We start from the raw sequence: 23,687 nt of genomic DNA, 5'->3' as shown, positions 1-23,687 counted from the left end.
CATGTGACACACCTACACTGTCATGTGTGACACACCGACACTGTCATGTGACACACCTACACTCTGTTCACTGACACTTACTTCAACGTCACCTAGGACGCTGCGCCGCTCCCAGTCTGTGGAACGCTCTCCCTGACCACCTGAGGGCACCACAGACTGTGGATGCTTTTAAAAAAAGGCTTAAAAAGCCTTCTTTTAAAAAAAGCCTTTTTTTAGATATATGTGTGCTTGTTATGTAGGTGTTACACTGTCATGTGACACACCTACTGTCATGTGACACACCTACACTCTGTTCACTGACACTTACATCAACGTCACCTAGGACGCTGCGCCGCTCCCAGTCTGTGGAACACTCTCCCTGACCACCTGAGGGCACCACAGACTGTGGATGCTTTAAAAAAAAAAGCTTAAGCCTTTTTTTAAAAAAGCCTTTTTTTTTTAGTTTTTTGTGTGTTTGTTGTGTAGGTGTTACACTGTCATGTGACACACCTACACTGTCATGTGTGACACACCGACACTGTCATGTGACACACCTACACTCTGTTCACTGACACTTACATCAACGCAGTCTGTGGAACGTTCTCCCTGACCACCTGAGGGCACCACAGACTGTGGATGCTTTTTAAAAAAGCTTAAAACCCTTCTTTTTAAAAAAGCCTTTTTTTTAGATATGTGTGTGCTAGTTCTAGCTATTAGGCTGTTGTAGTTTTCATTTTTTTTACTATTTATTTTACTTGTTGGGGGCAGCTATTTGTGGTTCTAGCGTTGTTTTGTTTTTTTAAATGCACTGTAGCACTTTGAAGTTGTTTGCTCAAGGTAAAGTGCTTTTAAAATACAATCTATTATTGTTATTATTATTATTATTATAGAACTCATTTTCACTATGCAACATGCACACGCCCCAATGTGCCTCACCTTCCTTAGCAACACTAAAACACAACAATGCCTGCGTCCACAACATTCTACACACATTAAACACGCTCACTGAGTCACACTTGCTGCAGAAATGTTTACAGCAGAAAAAAACACTGAGTGGTCATCAAGTTAATTCCACATTTCTTGACTTGACTAAATTTTACACAAGTCTTTTATGAAAACATTTAATTTCAAATAAGTTAATACTCAACTAGAGTCATTCATGAAAAAATACATTTGACACTCCATAAGAGGGAAGTTATTTAGGCGTCACGATCCCCTCCAACTGGGCCTAAATGGGACATACAGAGAGTTAGAGTGAACCATGAAGGTAAACATCATGTCATGTTACTACAATGAAGGTAAACATGTCATGTGACTACAATGAAGGTAAACATCATGTCATGTGACTACAATGAAGGTAAACATCATGTCATGTGACTACAATGAAGGTAAACATCATGTCATGTGACTGCAATGAAGGTAAACATCATGTCATGTGACTGCAATGAAGGTAAACATCATGTCATGTGACTACAATGAAGATAAACATCATGTCATGTGACTAAAATGAAAATAAACATGTCATCTGACTACAATGAAGGTAAACATGTCATGTTACTACAATGAAGGTAAACATCATGTCCTGTGACTATAATGAAGGTAAACATCATGTCATGTGACTACAATGAAGGTAAACATCATGTCATGTGACTACAATGAAGGTAAACATCATGTCATGTGACTACAATGAAGTTAAACATCATGTCATGTTACTACAATGAAGGCAAACATGTCATGTGACTACAATGAAGGTAAACATCATGTCATGTGACTACAATGAAAATAAATATGTCATGTGACTACAATGAAGGTAAACATCATGTCATGTGACTACAATGAAGGTAAACATCGTGTCATGTTACTACAATGAAGGCAAACATGTCATGTGACTACAATGAAGGTAAACATCATGTCATGTGACTACAATGAAGGTAAACATCATGTCATGTGACTACAATGAAGGTAAACAACATGTCATGTGACTACAATGAAGGTAAACTTCATGTCATGTGACTACAATGAAGGTAAACATGTCATGTGACTACAATGAAGGTAAACATCATGTCATGTGACTACAATGAAGGTAAACATCATGTCATGTGACTACAATGAAGGTAAACATAATGTCATGTGACTACAATGAAGGTAAACATCATGTCATGTGACTAAAATGAAAATAAACATGTCATCTGACTACAATGAAGGTAAACATGTCATGTTACTACAATGAAGGTAAACATCATGTCATGTGACTACAATGAAGGTAAACATGTCATGTGACTACAATGAAGGTAAACATGTCATGTGACTACAATGAAGGTAAACATCATGTCATGTGACTACAATGAAGGTAAACATCATGCCATGTGAGTACAATGAAGGTAAACATGTCATGTGACTACAATGAAGGTAAACATCATGTCATGTGACTACAATGAAGGTTAACATGTCATGTGACTACAATGAAGGTAAACATCATGTCATGTGACTGCAATGAAGGTAAACATCATGTCATGTGACTACAATGAAGGTAAACATCATGTCATGTGACTGCAATGAAGGTAAACATCATGTCATGTGACTACAATGAAAATAAACATGTCATGTGACTACAATGAAGGTAAACATGTCATGTTACTACAATGAAGGTAAACATCATGTCATGTGACTACAATGAAGGTAAACATCATGTCATGTGACTACCATGAAGGTAAACATCATGTCATGTGACTACCATGAAGGTAAACATCATGTCATGTGACTGCAATGAAGGTAAACATCATGTCATGTGACTACAATGAAGGTAAACATCATGTCATGTGACTGCAATGAAGGTAAACATCATGTCATGTGACTACAATGAAGGTAAACATGTCATGTGACTACAATGAAGGTAAACATCATGTCATGTGACTACAATGAAGGTAAACATGTCATGTGACTACAATGAAGGTAAACATCATGTCATGTGACTACAATGAAGGTAAACATGTCATGTGACTACAATGAAGGTAAACATTATGTCATGTGACTACAATGAAGGTAAACATGTCATGTGACTACAATGAAGGTAAACATCATGTCATGTGACTACAATGAAGGTAAACTTCATGTCATGTGACTACAATGAAGGTATGTGACTACAATGAAGGTAAACATCATGTCATGTGACTACAATGAAGGTAAACATATCATGTGACTACAATGAAAGTAAACATGTCATGTGACTACAATGAAGGTAAACATCATGTCATGTGACTACAATGAAGGTAAACATGTCATGTGACTACAATGAAGGTAAACATCATGTCATGTGACTACAATGAAGGTAAACATCATGCCATGTTACTACAATGAAGGTAAACATCATGTCATGTGACTACAATGAAGGTAAACATCATGTCATGCGACTACAATGAAGGTAAACATCATGTTATGCGACTACAATGAAGGTAAACATCATGTCATGTGACTACAATGAAGGTAAACATCATGTCATGTGACTGCAATGAAGGTGAACATGTCATGTTACTACAATAAAAATAAACATGCCATGTGACTACAATGAAGGTAAACATCATGTCATGTGACTACAATGAAGGTAAACATCATGTCATGTGACTACAATGAAGGTAAACATGTCATGTGACTACAATGAAGATAAACATCATGTCATGTGACTGCAATGAAGGTAAACATCATGTCATGTGACTGCAATGAAGGTAAACATGTCATGTGACTACAATGAAGGTAAACATCATGTCATGTGACTACAATGAAGGTAAACATCATGTCATGTGACTACAATGAAGGTATGTGACTACAAGGAAGGTAAACATCATGTCATGTGACTACAATGAAGGTATGTGACTACAATGAAGGTAAACATCATGTCATGTGACTATAATGCATCACCTTCAGCTGCTGGTTGGTTCTCTTCAAGAACTGAATCTGCTCCGTATATTTCTTTTCCTGCACTTCATGTTTTTCTTCTTCTGTCTTTTCAATGGCGTCACATTTGGCCTTTTCATCCCGCAATTCTTTCTCCAGCTCCGTCTTATTCTTCTCCAACTCAGCTATCTAGGAATGAAAAGGATAGGAAACTGACTGACTTCACATCAGGTATCAAGTAGACAGCAGGAAAATACTAAATAAGATAGGATATCGTTACAATAGTTCCTCATCTAGTGGTCATTGACTTACTCAACTGCAGCAAGTACACGGTTTAATAAATCTATGATGTACCCTTTTCTCCATGTCCACTTTGTCCTGTTCAGCCTGCAAAGCTTTCCTCATGCCAAAAACAACACTGCTCTCATAGAAGGTCTGGTACGCGGCGATAGTCATCTGGATCTCGTCTCTGACCCGCAACAGCAAGTGACCCCTCTCCGCACAATTGATGGTCACCTGTCTGATCAGTTCATCTTGGAGAGAGAAGAAGAGCGGCTTAGTTCCCACAACTTTAAGTTCCTCCTAATAATGATGACTAGGGCTGCAGCTAACGATTATTTTTCTATCGATTAATCTATAGATTATTTTTTCGATTAATCTATAGATTATTTTTTCGATTAATCTATAGATTATTTTTCCTTTTACCGATTATTTTTTTAATTTAAAATGAAGAGGAAAAAATAAATGTAGGCCAGTTTTTTCAAAAGGCATGGCTTTTATTTACAAAAAAAAAGGTATGGCCACTCAGTCAACATTGACAACAACATGACAAAATATTCTGTAACAATGTAAACATTTAAAACTTTTAACATTTAACAAAATTAAAAGTAGCTTATTTGCTTTTTAATGTGCAAATATAAAAGTAAACATCCAGTGCAAATCTTAATATTCTGCAATAGTATAAGCATTTCAAAATTAAAAGTATTGCTTATTTTGCTTTAAAATGTGCAAAAATAAAGATAAACATCCAATACAAAAAAAGTGTACAGTGTAAACATTTCAACAAAAGTAAAAGTATTGCTTATTTTGCTTAATAACACAACAATGATAGTATGATTAAAGTGAAAGTTAATTGTTGGTTTGTACATAGTATATGTAACTGTTAATGTTGTAAAAGGTATTTGCACAACTAATTAACGTTAGCGTTTGTGACACGTCTTTGTGCCGTGGGGTTCTTTCAGGACCGACAGACTGAACGCCAGACGGCTTTGTCAGGTTTACAATCTTTTAATTTTACACAAAGTCTTTTCTCTTCCAACTCTTTTCTCTTTCTTTCCTCGCTTTTCGGCTCCTCTTCCTCGCTCGCTCGTCGTCCCCTGTCTCTGTCTCTCCTCCTCTCTCGCTCCACGTCAGCTTCACTCTGGCTCCTTCCAGTCTCTCTTCCCTCTCTCTCTGCTGCTCCCCTTTTCTTCAGCGAGAGGAGATTGGATGATCGTGCCCAGGTGCGCGGATCGCGCACCTGGGCACGATTGCGGCGTCGCTCCCGGCGCGCCCCACCTCGCCGCTCGCTCGCCGGCCCCGCCTCTCCACAGCGTTAAAGAGGAGCGAGTCTTTGTAAACACTGAACAGGCACGCCAAACGCGCCTCTCAGAGCGAAACGGTGCTTTAGTTTATGAATTCACAACGCAGATACAAATGACACATTCATGTTTTTGTGTAATGATGACAACGTATACGCACGCGGACGATTGACTAGTTGATGGTGATGGCAAGAACGCTGTCGGTTTTCTTTTCAAATGTTCCTTCATAGCCGTTGTGCTGCTATGATAGGCCATTTCCGCTCGACACAGTGTGCATACAACATTATTAGGCCGTTTATTGAAATACTCCCACACTTTTGACGACTTTTGGCGTGCTTTTTCCCCTCGCTTGCATCGTCTGCTTTGCGCTCCGCCATGACAGTAGTGTGACGTAAATATACGACGCGCCGACGCACAAAAACGGCGTCGACGTATTTACGTAACCGATGACGTCGACTACGTCGACGCGTCGTTTCAGCCTTAATGACGACCAGCCTGAGCTCTTTTCACAGCACTCGTGAAAGAAAGCCAGCTGATCTGTGCAAAGGCCGGCGACCAGGTTAGGTTAGTTACTTTACTAGTACCCGAAGGTCAACTTGTTTTGCAGCCTGCAAGATCAGGACATCCATTGAAACATAGAGAGAGTTACATCTTAGATATGCAATACAAAGACCTAACAGATAACAAGCATTGCCAAGATCAGCTACAACCCTAGCCTAACACATCCCACTCCCCGGATTGTAAATAATCAAATGTATAAACTTGTTCTTATGCTTTCTGAGCTCACTATGTTCAATGCTCACTCTACATATCCTACCAAGTCTGACCCACACTGTTACTGTTAGAATAATCATGTACAAACCCTGTTTCCATATGAGTTGGGAAATTGTGTTAGATGTAAATATAAACAGAATACAATGATTTGCAAATCCTTTTCAACCCATATTCAGTTGAATATGCTACAAAGACAACATATTTGATGTTCAAACTGATAAACATTTTTTTTGTGTGCAAATAATCATTAACTTTAGAATTTGATGCCAGCAACACGTGACAAAGAAGTTGGGAAAGGTGGCAAAAAGTACTGATAAAGTTGAGGAATGCTCATCAAACACTTATTTGGAACATCCCACAGGTGAACAGGCAAATTGGGAACAGGTGGGTGCCATGATTGGGTATAAAAGTAGATTCCATGAAATGCGCAGTCGTTCACAAACAAGGATGGGGCGAGGGTCACCACTTTGTCGACAAATGCGTGAGCAAATTGTTGAACAGTTTAAGAAAAACCTTTCTCAACCAGCTATTGCAAGGAATTTAGGGATTTCACCATCTACGCTCCGTAATATCGTCAAAGGGTTCAGAGAATCTGGAAAAATCAATGCACGTACGCAGCTAAGCCCGTGACCTTCGATCCCTCAGGCTGTACTGCATCCACAAGCGACATCAGCGTGTAAAGGATATCACCACATGGGCTCAGGAGCACTTCAGAAACCCACTGTCAGTAACTACAGTTGGTCGCTACATCTGTAAGTGCAAGTTAAAACTCTCCTATGCAAGACGAAAACCCGTTTATCAACAACACCCAGAAACGCCGTCGGCTTCACTGGGCCTGAGCTCATCTAAGATGGACTGATACAAAGTGGAAACGTGTTCTGTGGTCTGACAAGTCCACATTTCAAATTGTTTTTGGAAACTGTGGACGCCGTGTCCTCCGGACCAAAGAGGAAAAGAACCATCCGGATTGTTATAGGCGCAAAGTGTAAAAGCCAGCATGTGTGATGGTATGGGGGTGTATTAGTGCCCAAGACATGGGTAACTTACACATCTGTGAAGGCGCCATTAATGCTGAAAGGTACATACAGGCTTTGGAGCAACATATGTTGCCATCCAAGCAACGTTACCATGGACGCCCCTGCTTATTTCAGCAAGACAATGCCAAGCCACGTGTTACATCAACGTGGCTTCATAGTAAAAGAGTGCGGGTACTAGACTGGCCTGCCTGTAGTCCAGACCTGTCTCCCATTGAAAATGTGTGGTGCATTATGAAGCCTAAAATAGCACAACGGAGACCCCCGGACTGTTGAACAACTTAAGCTGTACATCAAGCAAGAATGGGAAAGAATTCCACCTGAGAAGCTTCAAAAATGTGTCTCCTCAGTTCCCAAACGTTTACTGAGTGTTGTTAAAAGGAAAGGCCATGTAACACAGTGGTGAACATGCCCTTTCCCAACTACTTTGGCACGTGTTGCAGCCATGAAATTCTAAGTTAATTATTATTTGCAAAAAAAAAAAAAAAGTTTATGAGTTTGAACATCAAATATCTTGTCTTTGTAGTGCATTCAATTGAATATGGGTTGAAAATGATTTGCAAATCATTGTATTCCGTTTATATTTACATCTAACACAATTTCCCAACTCATATGGAAACAGGGTTTGTACATGATTATTCTAACAGTAACAGTGTGGGTCAGACTTGGTAGGATATGTAGAGTGAGCAGTGAACATAGTGAGCTCAGAAAGCATAAGAACAAGTATAACTTAAACCCCGACTTAAACAAGTGGAAACATTTATTGGGGTGTTACCATTTAGTGGTCAATTGTACGGAATATGTACTGTACTGTGCATTCTACTAATAACAGTTTCAATCAATCAATCAATCACACAACTTTAGTATGCTTAAAGTCTGTTGCTTTAGTTATTAGCTATTGTGCTCAAGTTAGACTTTTGTATCTGTGCAAGGACGAAACTTCTTGTCAAAGGGGTGGTCTCAGCCGCAGATGTTATCTTTGTTTCAGCCCGTTAACAGCAAAGGACTTCAAGGACCTCAACGAAGATAAGACGACAGCACGCGGGAGCTGAACCTTAGAGCGTAGGGCGAGACTGTGACTAAGTGTGCAGCTCCATGCGTTCTCCTCATGAGCTAAATTGAACTCTGTCTCTGCATGGTTCCTTGCTTCTTGTCTGATTAATAGATGTCATCAGTGTTTGAACCTGACAGTTACAACGTCCATTTCTCAGATGATAAACTTGTATGATGACTGAAATATGCTGATAGCAACCTAACCCCCACATTGTAAATAATTCAATCTATATACTCTGATGATGAACTTGTGTGATGACTGTATTATGCTGATAGTATATATTTGTGCCATGAATTGATTAACGTGGGCCCCGACTTAAACAAGTTGAAAAACTTATTCGGGTGTTACCATTTAGTGGTCAATTGTATGGAATATGAACTGTACTGTGCAATCTACTAATACAAGTTTCAATCAATCAATCACAAAATAGTACTCCTTAAAACACAGGATCAAGAAGGGGGCGTGGTTTGTTTAGGATTATTAAAGGGGAACATTATCACAATTTCAGAATGGTTAAAACCATTAAAAATCAGTTCCCAGTGGCTTATTATTTTTTTTCGAAGTTTTTTTCAAAATTTTACCCATCACGCAATATCCCTAAAAAAAGCTTCAAAGTGCCTGATTTCAACCATCGTTATATACACCCGTCCATTTTCCTGTGACGTCACATAGTGAAGCCAACACAAACTAACATGGCGGAAAGAACAGCAAGGGAAAGCGACATTAGCTCGGATTCAGACTCGGATTTCAGCGGCTTAAGCGATTCAACAGATTACGCATGTATTGAAATGGATGGTTGTAGTGTGGAGGCAGGTAGCGAAAACGAAATTGAAGAAGAAACTGAAGCTATTGAGCCATATCGCTTTGAATCGTATGCAAGCGAAACCGACGAAAACGACACGACAGCCAGCGACACGGGAGAAAGCGAGGACGAATTCGGCGATCGCCTTCTAACCAACGATTGGTATGTGTTTGTTTGGCATTAAAGGAAACTAACAACTATGAACTAGGTTTACAGCATATGAAATACATTTGGCAACAACACGCACTTTGAGAGTGCAGACAGCCCAATTTTCATCAATTAATATATTCTGTAGACATACCCTCATCCGCGCTCTTTTCCTGAAAGCTGATCTGTCCAGTTTTGGAGTTGATGTCAGCAGGCCAGGGAAGCTAGGGTTGATAGGGGGTTTAGCTCGCTCGTCTGCGGGAACAAACTGCCGCCATTGCTTGCCGTGCTACCGAGGGCCTTTGTCCCTGAATTGCTCACACACTCCGGCAGATTCAATGGGGGTCTGGCGGCAGATTTCTTTGACTTTATCGTTGGAAATGCATCTGCTTTGAGTGTCGCAGGATATCCACACATTCTTGCCATCTCTGTCGTAGCATAGCTTTCGTCGGTAAAGTGTGCGGAACAAACGTCCAATTTCTTGCCACTTTCGCATCTTTGGGCCACTGGTGCAACTTGAATCCGTCCCTGTTCGTGTTGTTACACCCTCCGACAACACACCGACGAGGCATGATGTCTCCAAGGTACGGAAAACAGTCGAAAAAACGGAAAATAACAAAGCTGATTTGACTCGGTGTTTGAGAAAATGGCGGATTGCTTCCCGATGTGACGTCATCGCTCCGAGAGCGAATATTAGAAAGGCGTTTAATTCGCCAAAATTCACCCATTTAGAGTTCGGAAATCTGTTAAAAAATTATATATGGTCTTTTTTCCTGCAACATCAAGGTATATATTGACGCTTACATAGGTCTGGTGATAATGTTCCCCTTTAAGACTACAGGATAAATTATTTATTTTCTTAATGCAAAATAACAAAATGACAAAACAATAGTGGGCTATCCCCTACTTAAATATTTGCCCAACTTGGACAAGAATCAGACTCCCTTCTCCCCACTCTCCGCATAAAGACCCCGCACGAATAATGTCTGACATGACTGCTGCCATCATAAATATATCATTCATATGTCTGTCCGGTTAAGCACCCTTTAGTTTAGTCATAGACATTTTACACGCTAATAGAGTTTCATAAAAAGGGAAACTGCACATTTTGAGGAATTTTCCCCTTCACTCACAACCCTTTTGTGAGGCAAGACTTTCTCCATTCTGTCAATTCTACATTTGGAAAAACTGCCAGTACGAGACGCCTAAACATCTACTAAACATCATGTGATTTGAACTGAATGGAAAAAGACTGGAAATAAAGCCGGGGGTCTCGGACGGTGTCCTGGTGGGGTGACAACAGGGGCGGTGGCTGTTTTAGTGTTCAAAGAATTGAAAAATGATGGACAGACTTGACATAAATACATATCCCATTCATCCAAATGAATCATTATGTCTGTTTCTATGTTATTTAGTCACTAAAACTTGTGTTCACATCCACAGGAACCACATGGGTTAGCCTACTCTATACAGTATTTACAACCTTACTAGTGTTCACTTCACAGCCACAGATGGTTCATCTACTTATTGACATTATTTACACATTACTATGTCTGTTTCAGTCACTGTGTTATTTTGTCACTACAACTTGTGTTCACATCCACAGGAACCACATGGGTTAGCCTACTCTATACAGTATTTACAACCTTACTAGTGTTCACTTCACAGCCACAGATGGTTCATCTACTTATTGACATTATTTACACATTACTTTGTCTGTTTCAGTCACTATGTTATTTAGTGACTACAACTTGTGTTCACATCCACAGGAACCACATGGGTTAGTCTACTCTATACAGTATTTACAACCTTACTAGTGTTCACTTCACAGCCACAGATGGTTCATCTACTTATTGACATTATTTACACATCACTTTTGTCTGTTTCAGTCACTATGTTATTTAGTCACTACAACTTGTGTTCACATCCACAGGAACCACATGTGTTAGCCTACTCTATACAGTATTTACAACCTTACTAGTGTTCACTTCACAGCCACAGATGGTTCATCTACTTATTAACATTATTTACACATTACTATGTCTGTTTCAGTCACTAAGTTATTTAGTGACTACAGTAATTACAACTTCTGTTCACATCCACAGGAACCACATGGGTTAGTCTACTCTATACAGTATTTACAACCTTACTAGTGTTCACTTCACAGCCACAGATGGTTCATCTACTTATTGACATTATTTACACATTACTTTGTCTGTTTCAGTCACTATGTTATTTAGTCACTACAACTTGTGTTCACATCCACAGGAACCACACATGGGTTAGCCTACTCTATACAGTATTTACAACCTTACTAGTGTTCACTTCATAGCCACAGATGGTTAATCTACTTATTGACATTATATACACATTACTTTGTCTGTTTCAGTCACTATGTTATTTAGTCTCTACAGTAGTTATGTTCACATCCACAGGAACCACATGGGTTAGCCTACTCTATACAGTATTTACAACCTTACGAGTGTTCACTTCACAGTCACAGAGGGTTCATCTACTTATTGACATTATTTACACATTACTATGTCTGTTTCAGTCACTAAGTTATTTAGTGACTACAGTAATTACAACTACTGTTCACATCCACAGGAACCACATGGGTTAGGCTTCTCTATACAGTATTTACAACCTTACTAGTGTTCACTTCACAGCCACAGATGGTTCATCTACTTATTGACATTATTTACACATTACTATGTCTGTTTCAGTCACTAAGTTATTTAGTGGCTACAGTAATTGCAACTAGTGTTCACATCCACAGGAACCACATGGGTTAGCCTACTCTATACAGTATTTACAACCTTACTAGTGTTCACTTCACAGCCACAGATGGTTCATCTACTTATTGACATTATATACACATTACTTTGTCTGTTTCAGTCACTATGTTATTTAGTCTCTACAGTAGTTATGTTCACATCCACAGGAACCACATGGGTTAGCCTACTCTATACAGTATTTACAACCTTACGAGCGTTCACTTCACCGCCACAGATGGTTCATCTACTTATTGACATTATTTACACATTACTTTCTCTGTTTCAGTCACTATGTTATTTAGTCACTACAACTTGTGTTCACATCCACAGGAACCACATGGGTCAGCCTACTCTATACAGTATTTACAACCTTACTAGTGTTCACTTCACAGCCACAGATGGTTCATCTACTTATTGACATTATTTACACATTACTTTTGTCTGTTTCAATCACTATGTTATTTAGTCACTACAGTAGTTATGTTCACATCCACAGGAACCACATGGGTTAGCCTACTCTATACAGTATTTACAACCTTAGTAGTGTACACTTCACAGCCACAGATGGTTCATCTACTTATTGACATTATATACACATTACTTTTGTCTGTTTCAGTCACTATGTTATTTAGTCACAACAGTAGTTATGTTCACATCCACAGGAACCACATGGGTTAGCCTACTCTATACAGTATTTACAACTTTACTAGTGTTCACTTTACAGCCACAGATGGTTCATCTACTTATTGACATTATATACACATTATTTTTGTCTGTTTCAGTCACTATGTTATTTAGTCACTACAGTAGTTATGTTCACATCCACAGGAACCACATGGGTTAGCCTACTCTATACAGTATTTACAACCTTACTAGTGTTCACTCCACAGCCACAGATGGTTCATCTACTTATTGACATTATTTACACATTACTATGTTTGTTTCAGTCACTATGTTATTTAGTCACTACAACTTGTGTTCACATCCACAGGAACCACATGGGTTAGCCTACTCTATACAGTATTTACAACCTTACTAGTGTTCACTCCACAGCCACAGATGGTTCATCTACTTATTGACATTATATACACATTACTATGTCTGTTTCAGTCACTATGTTATTTAGTCACTACAACTTGTGTTCACATCCACAGGAACCACATGGGTTAGCCTACTCTATACAGTATTTACAACCTTACTAGTGTTCACTTCACAGCCACAGATGGTTCATCTACTTATTGACATTATATACACATTATTTTTGTCTGTTTCAGTCACTATGTTATTTAGTCTCTACAGTATTTATGTTCACATCCACAGGAACCACATGGGTTAGCCTACTCTATACAGTATTTACAACCTTACTAGTGTTCACTTCACAACCACAGATGGTTCATTTACTTATTGACATTATTTACACATTACTTTGGCATTTTTGCTTTGATGGCTCTGACATGAGTCTTTCTGGCAAACTACATATGTATGTATATGTATATATATGTATGTGTATATATGTGTGTATATATGTATGTGTATATGTGTATATATGTATATGTATGTATGTGTATATATGTGTGTATATATATGTATATGTGTGTATATATATATATATGTGTGTATGTATATGTATATAAATATATGTGTATGTATATATATATGTGTGTGTATGTATATGTATGTATATATATATGTGTATATGTATATATATGCATATGTATGGATATATGCATGTGTGTGGATATATACATATACTGTATATATAGATACATATCTTCTTTTTTACTATTTATATTACTAAATTATTGTGTATGCACCTTAGGGGATCTGCTCCAATTTCGTTGTTCTTTGAACCTGTTCACTGTAATAATGACAATAAAACTGTATTCTATCACGACTTTCTGTTTTCTCGCATCTGACCGCCGATTGGTCAGCTGCCGCATGCTGTCAATCATTGTCACGTCGGCAGGAAAGCGGCGCCCAAAAGCCAATCAATGAGCTTGTGGGCGGTCTAAAGAAGGGACAAGCTTCCGCTTGAGCGGAGGTTGTCCGCCTGGCACGAGTGTTGGACTTTACTTTATTGAATCGTGTCACATAATTTTCGGACTTTTTAAAAAAGACAGGGTTTATTTTTAAATTGTTGTCAGGATGAAATTGTCTATTTTTATACATTTTCACGGACATAGTTTGCAGTAGGACACAGCTTGATCCTTACCAAAGCACTGTGTATAAAGCTCTCTTCGCACAGGGCAGATTCCGGTCTCTATGGCACGCCGTTGCTGCAGCTTCCTGTCCAACAGTTCCTCAAGGTTGACCACGTCCGCTCGGGTGCACGGCGCACTGGACACCTGCTGCACCCACAGTTGGTTTCCCTCCATCCATTCCCTGCAGCGCACAAGAGTGAGATATTGCGTGTGGAATGGCTGCATATGCTATGGAATGTTTGTACACAGTACCTGGGTGGGAAGATGAGGTTGAGTATGTCCTCATTTTGTTGCCTGGTGGCTTCCGCTGCAGATGACTTGGCTTTAGGAGGGGGCGGCACGGGGGAGTCAGCGTGCGGCTGAGAGCTCACTTTAAAAGGTCGGCCCCCCTATGTGAATATTTTTTTTATCGTTAAACAGGCTTTTTAAACCAGGTGGGGAAAACTACTGCATATTTTGCGGTGTTTTCTGCTCACTCCAGACTCGCTGTAGGAAATAAAAATCAGTTTTACCTTCAAACTTAACTGAAGAGGTGTTTGTTTATTTCTGTCATCTGCTGTACATTTTAAAAGGCATGCTGTTTTGTAGCCTAAAGAGTCAGATTGCATTGTTTTTGTAGTTTTATTGAACTTGATTTCTACGTGTTGCTGTATTGTAAGTAGGCTGGGTGGGTAGAATTTGTTTTTTTTGTGTACTTTTCAGGTACGTTGGCACAAATTGTGCTTGTTAACCCTTGTGTAATGTTCATATTGCTGTTACTCAGCCAGCGTTTGTGGGTCTGATGGACCCGTTGCATTTTGTGGCTTCTAATGCCTCACAATCAAACACTTTTATGTTAAAATACTGAACAGATGTTTACCGTATCCCAGTATTTTAACATAAAAGTGTTTGATTGTGAGGCATTAAAAGCCACAAAATGCAACGGGTCCATCAGACCCACAAACGCTGGCTGAGTAACAACAATATGAACGTTGCACGGAAAATTTCTCTGCCAGTTTCTGCATCCCACAGGGATTCTTCTTTTGTGCTTCTGCACCTGCGGTTCACACACAACATTGTTTGTCAACACTGTCTGCTCTCATTTTCTCGCACATTTGACCCTCTGATGTTCTGTGTACCTACACTCTGTCCTCCTCCTGTTTAGGCCTGCTGTGTGTGTGTGTGTGTGTGTGTGTGTGTGGTAGGGATGTCCCGATCCGATATTTGGATCGGATCGGCTGCCGATATTTGCCAAAAATTGCGTATCGGCAAGGCATGAGAAAATGCCGATCCAGATCCAGTTTTAAAAAAAACTCCGGTCCGTGTTTTCCAACGCACCTATTTAAATAATACATTCCACTTTTCTGCTGCTCCCCATTTTTCGTTCCGCATTTTCCTGCACACCTTCAACACATCCACAGGTCTGTGGATTCTCACGTAGTTGCTTTTAGCTGCTGGCATTACACGACAGGCTCTTCTCACTCTTTCCTGTGTCTCCCTCTCACAGACAGCAAGTGCACCTTCTTACACACGTCACATACTGTCACGTCATACGTCACATACGCATACGTCCTCCCCGAGCAGAGAGGTAGCAGCATGGCTAACGTTAGCTGTGATGCTAGCGCAGCCGTGCGAGCAACGCTCCCTCTAAAGGTGCTCGCCTGTGCAATTGCGCACTGTTTAAGCGTCCTCTGCGCATAGCAAATCTATGCCACGCACAAAATCAAATAAAAAAATAAGCGCATAACAATTTTCGACACACGGACACGACAGAGAAAACAGTTTTCGTCATCATTGTTCAAATATTGTGACGTCTGTCGAGACGCTTATCTCCATTCGGTGTCACACGCCCACACCATCAAAATGCCGAGGCAAAAATTTCCACATCAACACCGTATGAAAAAATTTGTGATTTTTTTTAGTTGTGATTTCCTTCTCTGCATGAAAGTTTAAAAGTAGCATATATTAATGCAGTATGAAGAAGAATGTTTTAATGTAGACATGCAAGCCTTGAAAGAAAATGTTGAAAATCAAGACTACATTTCCTACCCTATATTTTAACTTTAGATTTATTCTCATATCAAACTCTTTTGGCTGTCTTTTTGACACTTACATCCGGCGCCCCCCTCCACACCCTGGATTATAAATAATGTAAATAATTCAATGTGATTATCTTGTGTGATGACTGTATTATGATGATAGTATATATCTGATAGTATATATCTGTATCATGAATCAATTTAAGTGGACCCCGACTTAAACAAGTTGAAAAACTTATTGGGGTGTTACCATTTAGTGGTCAATTGTACGGAATATGTACTTCACTGTGCAACCTACTAATAAAAGTCTCAATCAATCAATCAAAACACATAGAATCATCATACTGCTGTGATTATATGCATCAAGTGTTCATTCAAGGCTAAGGCAAAATATCGAGATATATATTGTGTATCGCTATATGGCCTTAAAATATCGCAATATTAAAAAAAGGCCATATCGCCCAGCCCTAGTTCAATGATGCCATTTCTGTTTGTCATGTATAATTTTGTCTATTTTGTGTTTATCCTTGAATAAACAGGTCAGTTTCTTGTTACCAACCGTTGTGTATTATTCAAACTCCCCTAATTCAGCTGGCTAGTTGTTATCAAGAGTACTAAAACCCTTTTCAACATGATTCTGACAACTAAGTAGGCTAAATAACTTTAAACTTTAATACATGCTCGGATAGGCCAGTATCGGTCAGTATCGGTATCGGATCGGAAATGCAAAAACAATATCGGTATCGGATCGGAAGTGCAAAAACCTGGATCGGGACATCCCTAGTGTGTGGTACACAGAACATCAATTTCCACACTTCTATTAGCCCCGGGTCCAGTGGACCCGGACATCTTATATGTAATAGAAATGTGTAGGTGGGGTGTATAGTGTGTGGTCATTAAATATGTATTCTGATATATGTTCTTCACAGAAAATGAGCCAAAGTCAGTGAGTCTCAGTTTGAAAAGTTAATTAATTGTATCATTTTTCTTTTAATACAAAAATGAAAACGGGTCCCGCAGACCCGAACACCACACAAGGGTTAAGTAAATTATGTAACCTATTTTTATGGACTTTCCTCTTTGTGGTGTTAAGTTCCTGTTATAAGCTGTTATACCAGATCCAGGCAAACTAAGGCCCGGGGCCACATGTGGCCCGTTGAGCTTTTCAATCTGGTCCGCCTGACATTCCGAAATAATTTTTTTAGATCTTTAAGATGGAAAGTGTAGCTGCCATTATGATGTGCAGTGATGTTTTCTAATGGCCGTAAGTCTTCAACTATACTAAGTATTTCAATGGTTGGAATGAGCGCTTTTGCATGATATACTAGTTACTATGGTAATCTAATTAGTTACTATGGTCATTTACTTAGTTACTATGGTAATCTAATTAGTTAATATGGTCATCTAGTTAGTTACTATGGTCATCTAATTAGTTTCTATGGTAATGTCAGCCACGAGGCCCCAAGCAGTGTGGGTGGGGAGTGCTTCCACAGAGTGTTTCTAGAACCTGAAATGTGGGTGTCAGGGACAGACGCGGAAGGAGATTTTGACAACAAAGTTCTGCAATAAAAGTGATATCATATCAGATTGTAGGCGGGTGTTTTTACTCTTCACGTTCATATTGTTGCATTTTCGTTGTGTTTCGCTTGTTTGTAAATATTGTAGATCGAGAAGGGGTGTGAGAAGTAAAAGAGGATCGACGTTCATATGTTGTCAATATTCAGTGTTTTATGCTTCATAGTTATTAATATTGTAAATCCCACATTATTGTCATGTACTTTCTGGGTGTCTCATTCAGTAGAAAATGTAAAATTCCATCCCGTTTTTTAAGGCGGTCTGTCATAGTGTTTTTAGCATTCAATCAGACATTATTGTGAGGTTTTGTATTTGTATTAGGACCCAAACACACATACTGTACAGCACATTTTCACAGCTTATGTGTGTGTGTGTGTGTGTGTGTGTGTGTGCATATTTATATATTAATATATATTGGCCCTAGTGTGTGAATGTGAGTGTGAATGTTGTCTGTCTATCTGTGTTGGCCCTGCGTTGAGGTGGCGACTTGTCCAGGGTGTACCCCGCCTTCCGCCCGATTGTAGCTGAGTTAGGCTCCAGCACCCCCCGCGACCCCGAAGGGAATAAGCGGTAGAAAATGGATGGATGGATATATATATATATATATATATATATATATATATATATATATATATATATATATATATATATATATATATACTAGAGATGCGCGGTTTGCGGACACAACCGCGGAGTCCGCGGATTATCCGCGGGTTGGGCGGTTGAAGAAAAAAAAAAAAAAAGATTTTATCCGCGGGTCGGGTCGGGCGGTTGAAATGAAAAAAAATTAGATTTTAAATAGATTCAGGCGGGTGGCAGTTAAACCAATTCGGAAATATATATACATAGTTAAATGTTGTTACCCACATACGAAAAACGAGCAGGCACCTGCAGCATATGCCACAACAGAAGAAGAAAAAAAAAAAGAGATGGCAACGCCGGCAGCAAACGTGGTACGCGACAAACTAAAAAAGGGAATACTAAAGACCAGGGGAAAAAAAGGCCAGAAAAGTTCAGCGTGGACTCGTTTTTATGAGGTTGAAAATCAGCGACGCTGTTTATGTCTACGATAGTCACAAAACCGGGACGTCTAACATGGTGCATCACATTTGTGCAAAACCCCAAACCTCCACAAACACCCTGAGCATGAGCAGTTTCATCCGCCGTGATCCCAGAAGAGTGCCACAGGATGTTAAAACAAGATAGAACGCAGCTGCCTGCAGCAGTTTGAGTGGCGCGAGCGCGCTTGGAGGTGCGCTCAGCGCGGCTCCCAGATGATTGCGCACTGGTGTGCGTCTGGGCCGTGACAGCGTGGCACGCATTGAATGTCTCTGCGGCATTGGATCAGTCTCCTTTCTTTAACAGGCAAAAGCTTTATAACCTCACTAATGCCTTGCATCGTCTATATTAGATATATAACAATGGGCGGGCGGGTGCGGTTTTGATTAAATGTTAGTTCGGGTGGATGGCGGATGGTTGACGACTTTTGTGATGCGGTTGCGGATGAAATAATTGCCTATCCGCGCATCTCTAATATATACACACAGTATATATAATAATAATAATAATAATAACTGGGATTTACATAGCGCTTTTCTAAGTACCCAAAGTCGCTTTACATGTCGAACCCATCAATCATTCACACCTGGTGGTGGTAAGCTACTTTCATAGCCACAGCTGCCCTGGGGTAAACTGACGGAAGCGTGGCTGCAATTTGCGCCAACGGCCCCTCCGACCACCACCTATCCTTCAATTCACCGGTGTGAGTGGCACCGGGGGCAAAGGGTGAAGTGTCCCGCCCAAGGACACAACGGCAGCGATTTTTTGTGGTAAGAGGCGGGGAGCGAACCTGCAACCCTCAGGTTTCTGGCACGGTTGCTCTACCCACTACGCCATGCCGCCCCAGATATACATAGAAAGATAGATTTACCGGCCCCCAGACACGTTTTTTTTTCTCTAAATGTGGCCCCCGAGTCAAAATAAATGCCCAGGTCTGTGTTATACAGGAAATGCCTTGAGCTCTTATTTTGAAGGCGCTGGGAGCGGAAGTGGTGACACGTTGTGGCGGAGCGGCGTTTTGAAAACAAACTAAATAAAGTTGTTCTCGTCTTTATTCCACATAAATCAGAAGACAGCAGCAAGATGAAAGAAGTCTTCGCGTTTTCTGACAAGACGGAAGCTCCGCCGTTGCTAGCTGCGGCTAACTGAGATGAAGCTAGCGGACTTTCCGAACATTACGGTAATTACACGTCTTTCTTTTGCGGGTCATGTAACCTAGTAGAGATGTGCGGTTTGCGGGCACAACCGCGGAGTCCGCGGATTATCGCGGATCGGGCGGATGAAATTTAAAAACATTAGATTTTATCCGCGGGTCGGGTCGGGTCGGGCGGTTGAAATAGAAAAAATTAGATTTTAAATAGATTCAGGCGGGTGGAAGTTAAACCAATTCGGAAATATATATACATAGTTAAATGTTGTTACCCACATACGAAAAACGAGCAGGCACCTGCTGCATATGCCACAACAGAAGAAAAAAAAAAAAAAGAGATGGACACTTTTACGGAGCGGAGAAGGCCCCCGAGGCCTCGCCGGGGTCCGGGACCGAGGCCCCTTCCCCCGAGAGGGCCCCACCGGGAGCCGTAGCTGAGGCGATCCGCGAGAAGGGCCCGACGCACGTCCAGAGTCACCACCGCGGCCACCGCACCGACACCCCGCCTCGTCCGCCTTCGCCGCGGCCGGCGTCACGCGCAGCAGGTAAGCAGCTTACCTGCTCGCCACCCCCGTGGCCGAGGGCTCGTAACAGGGGTCACTCCGCGCGCTCCGCCCGCGCAGCTTACCTGCCCGCCACCCCTGTTGCCGGGGGCGCGTAACAGGGGTCACTCCGCGCGCAGTGCGCTCACGAAAGGGGTGGGGCTCACCCTGGTTGATATAGACAGCAGCTAGGACGGTGGCCATGGACGTCGGAACCCGCTAAGGAGTGTGTAACAACCCACCTGCCGAATCAACTAGCCCTGAAAATGGATGGCGCTGGAGCGTTGGGCACATACCCGGCCGTCGCCGGCAGCGAGACGCGCTTGGAGGTGCGCTCAGCGCGGCTCCCATATGATTGCGCACTGGTGTGCGTCTGGGCCGTGACAGCGTGGCACGCGAATGTCTGTGCTGCATTGGATCAGTCTCCTTTCTTTAACAGGCAAAAGCTTTATAACCTCACTAATGCCTTGCATCGTCTATATTAGATATATAACAACGGGCGGGTGCGGGCGGATGCGGTTCTGATCAAATGTTAGATCGGGTGGATTGCGGATGGTTGACGACTTTCTGATGCGGTTGCGGATGAAATAATTGCCTATCCGCGCATCTCTATAACCTAGGGTTTATATGTGTCGCCTATACTGTATACAACTACAAAATAACAAACACGAAGTTATACACCAGGACCACTTTATTTCGTTTGTTTTCAAAACTCCGCTCCACCACAACGTGTCACCACTTCCGCTCTTCGCGCTTTCAAAATAAGAGCTCAAAGCATGTACCGTATAACAGCTTATAACTTAATATCACAAAGAGGCAAGTCCATAAAAATAGGTTACAATAACAATATCCTTATTGGCGTATGGAGCCCTTTTAAATAACAAGTGTCGGCATCACAACTAAACATAGTCAACTCACCTTTGAAGATTTCTTGTCTGTGGTTTTGCTGATTAAAACTGGGGTCTCATATTTGAGGAGCGTCTCGGGGGGTTCGAACATGGTGCCCTAAAAACATCAATAACACATCTAAAAACATCAATAATACATCTAAAAAACATCTAAAGCGGAAGGTGCAGCAAGTTGGTTCCGACTTCGCAACTCATAAAGACAAAATGTCCATTAAAATGTCTCATTTTTGACAGCTTCCACTCGTTTGAAGGCGTCAGTCGCCCTTGTCGGCAGCTCGAGAGTGAAGTGTTTGAAATATGAGATCATACAAAGCGGCGGTGACTCTGACGTCATTACTATTTGACGACGTCATTACTAATCGACGGCGTCATTCGACGCGACGAAGCGTTTCCCCCAAACCTAGCTTCTTCTTACTAGCGATGTTTATAACCTCATGGCGGGCTTTCTCCCGCAAGCCGAACACAAGTCTGAAAATAAAGATGATAAAGACGCCATCTGGTGACGGTAACGGAACACTTTGGGGTATTTACCGCCAACACGTTTTGTCGTAGTTAGCCACGCTAGCACACGTCATGCTAGCTGAGGCAGCGCCCCGTGTGGTCGTAGCGCGCATTGCAAGCCAGCTTTTACCTGAACTATCTAAATGAAAATTAACTAAATGTAACACGCATTGCAAGCCAGTTTTTACCTTAATTAACTAAATGAAAATTAACTAAATGTAGCACGCATTGCAAGCCAGCTTGTACCTTAACTAACTAATTGAAAATTAACTAAATGTAGCGCGCATTGCAAGCCAGCTTTTACCTTAAATAACTAAATGAAAATGGACTAAATGTAGCGCACATTGCTAGCCAGCTTTTACCTTAACTAACTAAAGGAAAATTAACTAAATGTAGCGCGCATTGCAAGCCAGTTTTTACCTTAAATAACTAAATAAAAATTGACTAAATTGCACATTGCAAGCCAGCTTTTACCTTAACTAACTAAATGAAAATTAACTAAATGTAGCGCGCATTGCAAGCCAGTTTTTACCTTAATTAACTAAATGAAAATTAACTAAATGTAGCGCGCATTGCAAGCCAGCTTTTACCTTAACTAACTAAATGAAAATTAACTAAATGTAGCGCGCATTGCAAGCCAGCTTTTACCTTAAAAAACTAAATGAAAATTGACTAAATGTAGCGCACATTGCAAGCCAGCGTTTACCTTAACTAACTAAAGGAAAATTAACTAAATGTAGCGCGCATTGCAAGCCAGTTTTTACCTTAATTAACAAAATGAAATTTACCTAAATGAAAATTAACTAAATGTAGCGTGCATTGCAAGCCAGCTTTTACCTTAACTAACTAAATGAAAATTAACTAAATGTAGCGTGCATTGCAAGCCAGCTTGTACCTTAACTAACTAATTGAAATTTAACTAAATGTAGTGCGCATTGCAAGCCAGCTTTTACCTTAACTAACTAAATGAAAATTAACTAAATGTAGCGCGCATTGCAAGCCAGTTTTTACCTTAATTAACTAAATGAAAATTAACTAAATGTAGCGCGCATTGCAAGCCAGCTTTTACCTTAACTAACTAAATGAAAATTAACTAAATGTAGCGCGCATTGCAAGCCAGCTTTTACCTTAAAAAACTAAATGAAAATTGACTAAATGTAGCGCACATTGCAAGCCAGCGTTTACCTTAACTAACTAAAGGAAAATTAACTAAATGTAGCGCGCATTGCAAGCCAGTTTTTACCTTAATTAACAAAATGAAAATTACCTAAATGAAAATTAACTAAATGTAGCGTGCATTGCAAGCCAGCTTTTACCTTAACTAACTAAATGAAAATTAACTAAATGTAGCGTGCATTGCAAGCCAGCTTGTACCTTAACTAACTAATTGAAATTTAACTAAATGTAGTGCGCATTGCAAGCCAGCTTTTACCTTAACTAACTAAATGAAAATTAACTAAATGTAGCGCGCATTGCAAGCCAGCTTTTACTTTAACTAACTAAATGAAAATTAACTAAATATAGCGCGCATTGCAAGCCAGCTTTTACCTTAACTAACTAAATGACAATTGACTAAATGTAGCGCGCATTGCAAGCCAGCTTTTACCTTAATTAACTAAATGAAAATTAATTAGATGTAGCGCGCATTGCAAGCCAGCTTGTACCTTAACTAACTAATTGAAAATTAACTAAATG

General features: G+C 40.4%; 1 protein-coding gene across 1 annotated transcript; it reads right to left on the bottom strand.

The window, feature by feature from the left end:
• Window positions 1-1,086: 1,086 nt before the first annotated feature.
• LOC133611332 (axonemal dynein light intermediate polypeptide 1-like) lies at window positions 1,087-21,937 on the bottom strand. Its single transcript, XM_061968036.1, has 6 exons — window positions 21,502-21,937; window positions 14,492-14,628; window positions 14,251-14,420; window positions 4,225-4,403; window positions 3,895-4,059; window positions 1,087-1,207 (listed from the first exon to the last, which is right to left on the bottom strand). Exons 1-6 carry the CDS (start codon window positions 21,580-21,582, stop codon window positions 1,175-1,177), a joined length of 765 nt encoding a protein of 254 aa, XP_061824020.1. The 5' UTR covers window positions 21,583-21,937; the 3' UTR covers window positions 1,087-1,174.
• Between the last annotated feature and the right edge of the window lie 1,750 nt (window positions 21,938-23,687).

The sequence above is a fragment of the Nerophis lumbriciformis genome, linkage group LG08 (assembly GCF_033978685.3).
Source record: "Nerophis lumbriciformis linkage group LG08, RoL_Nlum_v2.1, whole genome shotgun sequence".
In the NCBI taxonomy this organism is placed as follows: Eukaryota; Metazoa; Chordata; class Actinopteri; order Syngnathiformes; family Syngnathidae; genus Nerophis; species Nerophis lumbriciformis.
Note: the sequence above shows the minus strand (reverse complement) of the source record. Positions and strands in the feature narration are given on the sequence as shown.